We start from the raw sequence: 12653 nt of genomic DNA, 5'->3' as shown, positions 1-12653 counted from the left end.
ACTTGGCTATGCGCCACACTTTACTACAGATAGATAGATACTTTATTGATCTCAAAGGAAATTACAGTGTCACAGGAGCATTACAATTGCACAGACAGAAATATTAGAAAAGAAGTAGAAAGAATAAAAAATAAGTTACTACAAACAGTCTTACAGGAGGGGGTCATCACTTCCACAGCTATTGGTTGATTCATTATAAAGCCTAATGGCCGAGGGTAAGAATGACCTCATATAACGCTCTTTGGAGCAGCGCAGTCATCTTAGTCTATTAATAAAAGTGCTCCTCTGTTCAGCCAAGGTGCCATGCAGAGGGTGAGAAATGTTGTCCAAAATTGCCAGGATTTTCCGTAGGGTCCTTTGTTCTACCACAGCCTCCAATGTGTCCAGTTTAACTCCAGTAACAAAGCCAGCCTTTCTAATCTGTTTATTGAGCCTGTTGGCATCACCTGTGTTGATGCCATTGCCCCGGCGCACCACTGCAAAGAAGATTGCACTGACAACAACAGACTTGTAGAACATGTGAAGGAGAAGCCTTCATACTCCAAAAGACCTCAGTCTCCTCAGGAAGTAGAGGTGACTCTGGCCCTTCTTGTACATAGCCTCTGAGCTGGTGCTCCCCTCAAGTCTGTCATCCAGGTGCACCCCTAAGTACTTGTAGGTCCTCACCACATCCATGTCCTCACCATCAATAGCAACAGGGAGCAATGCAGGCTTGGTCTTCCTAAAGCACTACTGTCTTACTACTGTCCAGCTGCAGATGATTCAGCTTGCAGCATTTGACAAAGTCCTCCACCAGGGCCCTGTATTCATCCTCTTGTCCTTCTTTAATACACCCAACTATGGCTGAGTCATCAGAGAATTTCTGCAGATGACATAACTTAGTGTTGTATCTAAAGTCCGAGGTATACAGGGTGAACAGGAAGGGAGCCACTAAAGTCCCCTGTGGGGGTCCAGTGCTATTTATAGTCATGTTTGACACACAGCTCTGGTGCAGTACATACCGTGGTCTCCCAGTCAGATAGTCCATTATCCAGGATACAATGGAGGTGCCAGTTGGCATTGAACGGAGCTTCTCCCCCACCAATGAGGGCTGTATGGTATCGATGATTCATTTTGCTAAAATTATATGCCAATGATTCAATCGTCAGTGATATTAGAGAGGTCTGCCAATTGTTCTAAAACTATTTGATGCAATTGCGACAACAAAGAATAGCAATGAACCTTTCTATCAATTCATTTACACCTCCATGCTTCTTAAGAGGTACAGCTTGTTGGATCTTAACCTCCAAAGATGAAGGAAGATTAACCTTTCATTTGGGAAATGCTACCGAAGGGTCTATAGTACAGAATTAAGGTAAAGTAAGAAAACAGAATAATTAAAAAACTTACCTGGCAGTTTTCCCAAATCCTTTCCTTCTTTGTGGATTTTGGAATGGTCACAATTCCATTCTTGATTAGAAAATAATATAGTTAATTACTAAAGGAAAATAGTTAATCATTCAAAAATGTTGACTTTAAACTCAAGCCTCAGTGAGCAGTTTTGAAAGGAATACTTCTGCTTTTCAATTTCATTAAAAGAAAACTTCTCCCTGTTACCAAAACAGGACAAAAAACAATGATGGTGGATTTTGGATAAATGGAGTTTTGCTTTCTAAAATGTGTTTATTAAGTTAAAAATTTTATTATCAATACTCCTGTGAGGGATCAACAATATGGATGCTGTGTCAGGGCCAGCAATGTGTGCAAGTTTGGGGGAGTATGGGGTGGGCAGTAATGGGCAAACTGGGTCATGGTCTTCCTCCAATTATCATCCATAAAAACATGTATAACGTGAGGTTAAGTCACATGCACAGATATTCACCTTGAACCATTTGCAATCCAGTGAATTTAAAATCATGGGGTTGTTCCTGCTTGGAACTGTCAAACTACATACAGAAGGGTAAACAACCTATAACATCAGTTGTATATAGCTGGGCTGTTCGAAAACATTCATGGAAATGCTCCACTTGGAGCAGCTGATTTCAATCTATTGAGTCTAAGTGACTGGATTTTGTATTTAGCTTTAATCTTCCAATGATAAACTGAAAATAAAGATTTGGATTTGAAATTGAGTACAACATACTGGTACAACAGCTTAGTGTTGCTGGACATTATGCATGCACAGGAAATGCATACTTTATTGCTACGACTTTATGACTTTTAACAATCTAGGAAAGAAAATTTTAAAATATATCATTTGTGTTCTTCAATTAATTGCTATACCCTCTTTTATAACAAATAGTGTTTGATTTTTGCACTAGTCAACCCATCAGATTTCTAAAACATTGAGAAACTATGCTGAAAGTACAGTGGATTTTGGTTAATTAGGACACATCGGGACCAGAACATTTGGCCCAATTAAGCGGCTGCTCCAATTAGTTGAAGTTTCGTGGAAATTGTTCAGAAGATATATAAAATAAAACAAACTATCATTTAACTGAGGAACAAACTATGCATTTAAATGAAATACAGAACAAATTAGAACACTACCATTACTATGGTGGTTGTCAATTGTATCTGATGAGGACAGCCAGCCAACCTGTGTGGGGGAGATTTTAAAGTGGAAAATCTATTGCACTGGGGCAGTTCCACTCTCTTGACCTCAGAAGTCTGAGTCCAGTGGTATGAGTAGACATCACAACTGGGGTTCTTCCCTGGTTGCAGTGGATAACCATGACTTTTTCTGTTTCTTCGTGCCCTTGCTCTCCACATAGTGTTGTGGAATTGCCTTCATGGCTATTGGAACTCACTGTAGATCTCATCTATCCAGTTTGCCGGAGCTGATTTCACTTTCTAGGATAGCATGTCCCTAACTTACCAGGGTATGAGACCCACTGGCTACCCTCACCTGGTTTAGCCCAGTGGTCGCTATCACATGTGAACAGCTACTTGGAGCCACAGGGGAGAGCTGAGTTTCCAGTGAGGACCAAAGGGAACATCCAAGATGATCGTTGATACCTTAAAATTCTTCATAATTCCTAACTTTTTGAAGTAGTGAAATTGCTTCATTTTCACTCCTGGCTGTTACTGGCATTTCCAACTCTGAATGTTGAATCAACAGGGAGCAAGCCAGTTCTGAATAGCCTTACTACTTATTTCTCACCAACTATTAGTGACAAAGGTCACTGCCTTTTGAACATAAACACACATAACTGACAGTGTATTGTCTAATGGCCACACACGTACATACGGATGATGCTGGTTATAAACTATTCAGCAATAGTCTCCTGTCACAATTAATCAGAATCAGAATCAGGTTTATTATCACCAGCATGTGATGTGAAATTTGTTAACTTAGCAGCAGCAGTTCAATGCAATACATAATCTAGCAGAGAGAAAAAACAATAAATAAAATAAAACTAATAATAATAAATAAACAAGTAAATCAATTACGTATATTGAATAGATTTTAAAAATGTGCAAAAACAGAATTACTGTATATTAAAAAAAGTGAGACAGTGTCCAAGGATTCAATGTCTATTTAGGAATCGGATGGCAGAGGGAAGAAGCTGTTCCTGAATCACTGAGTGTGTGCCTTCAGGCTTCTGTACCTCCTAGCTCAGGGGTCCCCAACCTTTTTTGCACTGCGGACCGGCCAACCAGCGGGGTTGTTAATCATGACCGGAATATAGATGATAAGTCAACTATAAGTCACTATAAGTGGCTAATACACTCAATTTTGATTCTGAAAGGGTTTATCTAACGAATTTAATATTTAACACACAATGCATATTTTCCTCGCGTGGATATAGTGGTAAGTCAATTATAAGTCATAAGGGAGTTCCTTATGTCCAGTCTATTCCGCAATTTAGCTTTCATTGCATTCATTGCAGAAAACTCCACTTCGCAGAAATATGATGTCGGAAATGGAAGCAAAGTTTTCAGCGCATTTGTGGCTATCTCAGGATATTCAGCCTTGACTTTGATCCAGAATGCCGGCAGAGATGGTATGTCAAACATACTTTTCAGCCCACCGTCATTTGCGAGCTCAAGGAATTGATCTTCTTCCCGCGCTGACATGGATGATTCACCAGGAACGTTCACAACTGGGTCATTCCTTTGCACAGCTTGGGTCATTTACGGTTGGGAAGTAACGCTCGAATTCTGTCGACAGCGAAGATAGGTGATCGCGCACCAGCTGTGAGCCTCAGTCTCTCCCAAATTCCCAGCTAATGTTGGGAACATGTCAAATATGCCCATGTCCACTCGCCATCCCCACAGTTCCAGTTTGGCTTTGAAAGCAGACACTTTATCTGCCAACTTGAAGACAGTTGTCATTCTCCCCTGAAGTGACAAATTGAGTTCATTCAGCAGGTTGAAGATGTCACACAGATAAGCGAGTTTTGCTATCCACTCGTCACTGAAGTGTGCTGCCAGTGGTGAGTTTTTTCCTGAAAGAAATCTCTGTAGCTGCTCTCTTAACTCAAAAACCCTGGCCAGGGCTCTCCCCCTTGATAGCCACCTGACTTCAGTGTGTAAGAGAAGGCGTTTGTGCTCTGATCCATTTCCTCGCAAAGCTGCTCAAACAGACGTGAGTTAAGGGCCTTTGCTTTGATGTGATTGATAACTTCAACAACGTCACTCAATACACTGTTAAGATCAGGTGACAGTTTTCGGCTAGCCAGCATTTCCCTGGGTGTAACACAGTGTGTAGACTGGCATTCAGGAGCAACCTCTTTGACTTGGGTAGTGAAACCAGACTCAATAAGCCGTTCCAACAGCTGTGCTTTGATGTCTTCCACTATGTCATCGATTCTCCTTGAAACTGTGGCAGCTGAAAGAGAAACCTGTGCCACCTTGTTAGCTGCAACTTCTCCCAGCAGTTCACGGCACAATTCTTCACCAACAGTGAAAGGCTTCTTAGCCTTAGCAATACGGCTAGCCACTAAGTACGATGCTCTCAGAGCAGCAGCATTTGTGGAGGTGGTGGCTCTCTGCACTTGCTTCTGTCCCGCTTGATCACATTTTTTCCACTCAAAAAACTCAATGGGTTTGTCTTTAAGTGCAGGTGCTTGGACTCAAGGTGCTGAAGCAGTTTTGAGGGCTTCACTGCCTCATTAGACAGCTTGTCTCCACATATCACACACAGGGGGCTTGGAGCGTGCAAGTCACTGGTCACAATAAAGCCATATTTTATGTACGACTCGTCATATTTTCTGTTGAAGGAAGCTTTCTTTGTTTTTGCAGTCTCGGCACCAGCTGTCTCCGCATTATCATCATTGTTAGGCCTTTTATCTCCCCTGCCATCTCTTCCAAAGAAACTCTCAAGCAACATTTGTTTTTCACTCATCGAGTAGTTGTAGGTTAATGACCAACTGATGTCCTCGTGTGGGTAATGACCTCACGTGCGTTCAAGTTCAGCAGTGGGCGTGACGGAATGAGGAAAGGTGCAGTTGACTCATATCGGTTCCATGCGGCCCAGTAGCACATGCTTTGCGGTCTGGTACCGGTCCACGGCCTGGTGGTTGGGGACCACTGCCCTAGATGATGGTAACAGTGAGAAAAGGGCATGCCCTGGGTGTAGGAGGTCCTTAATAATGGACACTGCCTTTCTGAGACACTGCTCCCGAAAGATGTCCTGGGTACTTTGTAGGCTAGTACCCAAGATGGAGCTGACTAGATTTACAACCTTCTGCAGCTTCTTTCAGTCCTGTGTGGCAGCCCCTCCATACCAGACAGTCATGCAGCCTGTCAAAATGTTCTCCACGGTACAACTATAGAAGTTTTTGAGTGTACTTGTTGACATGACAAATCTCTGCTAACTCCAAATAAAGTAAAGCCGCTGCCTTGCCTTCTTTATAACTACATCAATGTGTTGGGACCAGGTTAGATCCTCAAAGATCTTGACACCCAGGAAGTTGAAGCTGCTCACTCTCTCCACTTCTGATCCCTCTATAAGGATAGCATCCCAAATAAATGAAGGGAATCCGGACTATTTTCTCAATTAGTTTTTGTTCTTTAAGAGTTGTCCCAAATAAATGGCTGCCCCAATTAATTGATGGCTCAATTAACCAGAATCCACTGTATTCCCATTTTACACTGGCCAATTTGCACTGTAACTTCTGATCTCCTGCACAAATTAACAATCACAAAAGAGAAGAATAGGACCTTGCTCATGTGGACTGCTGCTCACCGCTGATCAACTCTTAATTATGAAATTCCACTAAACATTCAGAACGTGGTCACTCATTAAGAGAAAATCAACTGAAGTAGACATGAGTAAGCTTTTTTTAAATGAAGTGACTAACTCAGAACATTATTGGGAATGGAGTTTAACAAACAATTTCAGTATATTATTCGTTGGGGGCAATTTTTTTCAAAATGATTCTTTTTTTTAGTGAATTCACTTTTTTATCATGAAAATGCTGAAGGATAGATTTTAAGAGTGATATCCAGTGTTAGTTATGCTTGCTCAGATATACAGTAGCAGTGAAACAACATACTCGGTTATAAATAACAGTATATAATATCTGCATTCACCACTCTAATGCCTGTTTTTCTGAAGCTCTAAGTGAAACTACCAATTTAGTGTAATTATAGACTATTTTGTTTCCTTTGGCACTTACTCATAATAAAATGAGGCAAGTTAGTCCAAATTAATTACATGTTGGTCCTTAGAATCAGCAGATATATGGGGCTTTTTTCCCATGTAGGTTTGAGTTAAAATCCCAGATATTAATATGTGCATAATCCCAATAATAATATTTTGAAAATAACAGGCAATCAGGTATCAACCCATATCTTTGATCTGGAACCAACTTGGTATTGATAACAGCACTCTCAGTCTTAATGTAAATTTTCGTGTGACCACTTTAATAGACCATAGACAATAGGTGCAGGAGTAGGCCATTCAGCCCTTCGAGCCAGCACCACCATTCACTGTGATCATGGCTGATCATCCACAATCAGTACCCTTTTCCTGCCTTCTCCCCATATCCCTTCACTCCGCTATCTTTAAGAGCTCTATCTAACTCTTTCTTGAAAGAATCCAGAGAATTGGCCTCCATTGCCTTCTGAGGCAGAGCATTCCACAGAACCACAACCCTCTGTGTGAAAAAGTTTTTCCTCAACTCCGTTCTAAATGGTCTTCCCCTTATTCTTAAACTGTGCCTCTGGTTCTGGACTCCCCCAACATCAGGAACATGCTTCCTGCCTCTAGCTTGTCCAATCCCTTAATAATCTTATATGTTTCAATCAGATCCCCTCTCATCCTTCTAAATTCCAGTGTATACAAGCCCAGTCGCTCCAATCTTTCAACATATGACAGTCCCGCCATCCCAGGAATTAACCTCGTGAACCTACGCTGCACTCCCTCAATAGTTAGAATGTCCTTCCTCAAATTTGGAGACCAAAACTGTACACAATACTCCAGGTGTGGTCTCACCAGGGCCCTGTACAACTGCAGAAGGACCTCTTTGTTCCTATACTCAACTCCCCTTGTTATGAAGGCCAACATGCCATTAGCTTTCTTCACTGCCTGCTGTACTTGCATGCTTGCTTTCAGTGACTGATGTACAAGAACACCTAGATCTCGTTGTACTTCCCCTTTTCCTAACTTGATACCATTCAGATAGTAATTTGCCTTCCTGTTCTTGCCACCAAAGTAGATAACCTCACATTTATCCACGTTAAACTGCATCTGCCCACTCACCCAGCCTTTCCAAGTCACCCTGCATTCTCATAACATCCTCCTCACATTTCACACTGCCACCCAGCTTTGTGTCATCTGCAAATTTTCTAATGTTACTTTTAATCCCTTCATCTAAATCATTAATGTTTATTGTAAATAGCTGTGGTCCCAGCACTGAGCCTGGCTGTACCCCACTAGTCACTGCCTGCCATTCTGAAAAGGACCCATTAATCCCTACTCTTTGTTTCCTGTCTGCCAACCAATTTTCTATCCATGTCAGTACCCTACCCCAAATACCGTTTGCTCTAATTTTGCCCACTAACCTCCTATGTGGGACCTTATCAAAGGCTTTCTGAAAGTCCAGGTACACTACATCCACTGGCTTTCCCATGTCCATTTTTAAAGTTACATTCTCAAAAAATTCCAGAAGATTAGTCAAGCATGATTTCCCCTTCGTAAATCCATGCTGATTTGGACCTATCCTGCTACTGCTATATGCCGTTATTTCATCTTTTATAATTGATTCCAGCATCTTCCCCACCAATGATGTCAGACTAACTGGTCTATAATTGCCTGTTTTCTCTCTCCCTCCTTTCTTAAAAAGTGGGATAACACTAGCTACCCTCCAATCCACAGGAACTGATCCTGAATCTATAGAACATTGGAAAATGATTACCAATGCGTCCACGATTTCTAGAGCCACCTCCTTAACTACCGTGGGATTCAGACCATCAGGCCCTGGGGAAAAGTTTCACTTTAAGGAGAAACTACTTAAAAACAGTATTATCACTAATTTTCTTGTGTGTTTTGAATAACTACTAAATATTTGCTTTTGCAAGCTTGATAAATAACAAATCTCTAAACTATTTTTTCCAAAGAACAGCATGAATCTGGCCTTACTTGTATGCTCCAACGTATACAGATTTGAGCAGGTGTACAGTGATATTTCTCTGCCTTTTCAATGATATTAGGGTGTGACAAAGCCAAGCCTCTAGCCAGAGGGCAGTATCCTTCAAAAACGATTCCTTGGCTTCTGCAGTAGTCCACCAGCTCCTGGGGCTTGTGGAAAGGATGATATTCAACCTGTTTAACACACCAAAGGAATGAAAATCATTAGTGCAATCACAAACCAAATCTCAAGTCTATGGATTAAACATTTTTATTAAATGTTGCACTAAATTTAAGTACTGTATAATAAAAATGACAAAATCCAACACAACCATATTAATTAAAAAGGTTTTTATTTATTTGTTTTTGTTACATTTTCACTTTACTGGGTGCAGTCAAGTTATAGATTGACAGTCTAATGTTTGCGTCTTTGGTTTTGGACCATTATTCTGTCACTGACTGACAGACTGTATTCACATTTGGTCATGAGTTCACTCTTGTTTTTGCCCATGAAGTAGTAACTTGCCTTAGCTCAAATGGAGTATGTTGTTAACCTTAGATATGCATCACAAACTTGAAGTAAAATGCAAGATCAAATTAGTGGGTAGAATAGCTTTTACTTTGATCATGACAAATGTAAGACAAAACCAACTAAGGTATAAACCATGAAATATATTTTACATTTACAAACTACAATGATTCAACAACCATATACTCTACAGACTCCTTTTATTGAGAGCCAAGTATATTGTTCTTATTTATCATGCTGTTTTTAAGTTGCTGCTTTTCTGTTTTTTCCCCCCAATTTGGCTTTTATCTGTTTGTCTTATTTGCTTCAATCCTATCAGGTGGATGGCAATGTCTGCTAGCAGCTGCTCAGACTATTAACTGCAATTTCTAATGGTGGTCCTGAAGAGGAACAGGGATCACATGATTTACAAGTCTCACCATCTTCCTACCCCACCTTCTCCCACCTCTACACTAATACTTTCTTCATCATCATCATATCTATCAGACTGTCCGCTCTTTTTAAGCCTGCATTGTCTTTTCATCCACAAGCTTTGGGATTTGTGTCTTAAAGTAACAGTATCTTTTTTTCTGTTGGTTTTACTATGCAATACAAAGTGAATGCTGACAATTTCACAATCATTTCAATCCTAAAATTTGGGGGGAAATCATTTGGGCGAATGAAGCTTCTATTGTTATTGAGCATCCATTCATTTACTTCACTGAAAGGAGCTCCTTGTTATTTTAATGAACATGCATTTTAGTTTTCCGTAATTAACACAATACCTTTTTAAGTTTGTGTAGGGTATGTATTCCTAACTAAACAACAGTATTTGTATGTTTAACAGTTTAATGTATTTCTGACCTGAGCAGCTAAATCACACATGCTAGAATTTGTAACACCATTGAATTGGACTGCTTTGCCAAAAAATATCCTGTTCCTCTTCTACAGAACACATTGTACACTCAGACAACAATAATCTGGCCAATATTCAGCTTTCACTTAGTGCTAATCAGGCTTAAGGGCCAAATGCAGGCAAGAAACAGAACAAAAAGTAGCATGGAGAAACAATTACCAGAAGGAAAAGAGTTCACAAAGCAGACCCATCCAAGACAATAACTTTCCCAGTATTATGACTGCAATTTCAATGGGACATCAGGATCAAAACTTGGAGAACTGGAAAAATACTTGAAATTGTCAAAGGTTTTGTCTCAATTTGGCATCTTGAATTTATTCTTTTCTGCATTCCTCTATGATGGCACACCAAGCCCTCAAAGTTGCCACGCATGTTGTTAGGATGGTTAAGAAGGCATATGATATGTTGGCCTTCATTAGTTGGGGGTCTGAATTCAACAGCCACAAAGTAATGCTTGCAGCATTATAAAACCACATTTGGAACATTGTATTCAGTTCTGATGACCTCATAGTAGGAAGGATGTGGAAGCTTTCGAGATGGTGCAGAGGAGATTTGTCAGAATACTCCATGGATTAGAGAGCAAGCCTAATGGAAAGGTTGAAAGCACAGGTGGGGGTGGTGGTAGAGGCAGACACATTAGGGACATTTAAGAAACCCTGAGATAGGCACATGGATGAGAGAAAAAGGTTGGGCTATGTAGGAGGAAAAGGTTATATTGATCTTGGAGTAGGTTAAAAGGTCGGCATAATATCATGGGCTAAAAGGTATGTACTGTTCTATGTTCGATAAGTTTGATGGTCTATTTCCCACCACTGCATACTCTTATGTTGTCAATTGTAAAATTGTAAAATTAGTTGCCAGAGACTATGTTAAAATACTTTGTTCTCCAGTAGTATTAACTTAGTTTATGTTTTACTATTAATAATAAACACTGTGGGGCATATCTTATGTAGCTGTATTCCTAAATCCTTCATAAAATATGCCTAGATTGGGTTTCTGTCTGTATTCCTTATGACATGAGGATTTACTCATTGTTTTGCTTAGAGGTGAGGTGTTAAAATTGTTTTATGACAACTGCAGTGTTATTCCATGATATATTTCAACTCTGTAGAAGCACAGTAGTTTTCACAGGCCATAAAGTTATTTGTTGTCAAAGGGATGTCTGGTCATTTGGAGGTTAGATTTTGGCTAGGGTAGTTTGCAGACTGTCAGATACTTGAAATTTTTTAGCACTAGGTCAGAAGAAATCAGCAGGATGCAGACTAATTGCTAAATGAATTTAATTCTCTAAAAAGCTGAATTGTTCAGGGTATGTTGAAACAGCATTGTGAAGTTATGGGTCAACAGAGTAAACAAAGAAATAATTCCAAAAAATTAACCACTTTATGGATCAAAGAAAAATTAGGACATGCAGTAGGTCATTTGGCCCATTGTTTCAGTGTAAGTCCAAATGCTTTATAAGTATGTTCAGAGTTTCTGACTTTGCCACTGTTTACTCTGTATAAGGTCTTCATTATTGTACACACCTCAATTAAATTTCTTCCTACCTTATCTGTTCTAAAAGAAACAACCCAAGTTGCCCTGACAAAAAGTGTTGAGTTGCTTCCTATGATGGTGGGCACCTCATGAGGAGACTTAAATGGTTTATGCACCTGGCACTGCTGGCTGAGGATGATTACAAAAGCTTCAGCATATTCTTGAATGTCAGTTGCAAATGCAGATAAATATATTCTTAGTGTCACTTTTATCTGTTAGCTCTTTAATTGATTCACTGCCATTCGCAGCTGGATGTAACAGTACTGTAGAAGAACTTTAATGTGATCCATTGGTTGTGAGACTACTAGTTGTTTTGCTGTTTAATGCACACATTATGGCATCATCATACGGGTATTTCATTGATAACTATCTCTAATACTGCACTTGGCATGCTCCATGGCAGTTTTGGTTGCATCAAGGCCAGCCTCTAGCATGATCGTTGTGATAGAGTGAGGTAGAACAAAGCTCTGAGGTTATGGATTATCGCAGAATATAGTTTTGCTGTTGCAATCCGTCGACAACATCTCATGGATGTCCACTTCTGAAATGATACATCTATCCTGTCCCAGCCACAAATCTGTTTACTCTTACTCAAAAACCGATTCTCATATTTATCTTCGTCTGGTTATAAATACCCACAATTATAACTTGTTTTTCTTTTGTCACCTGGTTACTGTAATTATATTATGTAAGCACGAGATTACTTTCTATTTTTAAAAATTCTGTGGTAGATTGGGGATGGATAAGGTGGGGCTCCACAGTGGAGTGCAGTGCAGTCTGGTAGTGATTGGTTTCTACAAGGAGTTACAAAAGGAACACCTTCCCTTCTGGCTTGGTATGGCAGACAATAAAATGTCAGAAACTTATCCATTGTTCAACTCTAATGGACATTTTAAGGACTGCTGGTTAAGCTTTACTACTTGGATAAGGATGTAGATCTGATCAATCTGACTGTAGTCCCAAATATAGATGTTAAGCGCAAATGATTACTTTGCAGCCATGGGGTACCTTGCACCGAGTTTCATTGCTCCTCATTCAACAGGAACACCTCATTTAAACATCTCAAAGTCGAAGGTAAATTTTATCATCAGAGTCCATATATGTCCATATGGGAGATTCATTTTCTTCTGGACATA

The 12653-nt window shown here is 40.0% G+C and overlaps 1 protein-coding gene across 1 annotated transcript in view; it reads right to left on the bottom strand.

Moving 5' to 3' along the window:
• zgc:110366 (uncharacterized protein LOC550476 homolog) overlaps positions 1–12653 on the bottom strand; it is a 160914-nt gene that overhangs the window by 18065 nt on the left and 130196 nt on the right. The window contains 2 exon segments of the mRNA XM_063063934.1: positions 1390–1449; positions 8570–8752. Of these exon segments, the coding sequence (XP_062920004.1) occupies positions 1390–1449; positions 8570–8752 (243 nt within the window).

The sequence above is a fragment of the Mobula hypostoma genome, chromosome 12, assembly GCF_963921235.1.
Source record: "Mobula hypostoma chromosome 12, sMobHyp1.1, whole genome shotgun sequence".
NCBI lineage: Eukaryota > Metazoa > Chordata > Chondrichthyes > Myliobatiformes > Myliobatidae > Mobula > Mobula hypostoma.
The sequence above is the reverse complement of the archived record's forward strand: the minus strand, read 5'-3'. Positions and strand labels throughout refer to the sequence as shown.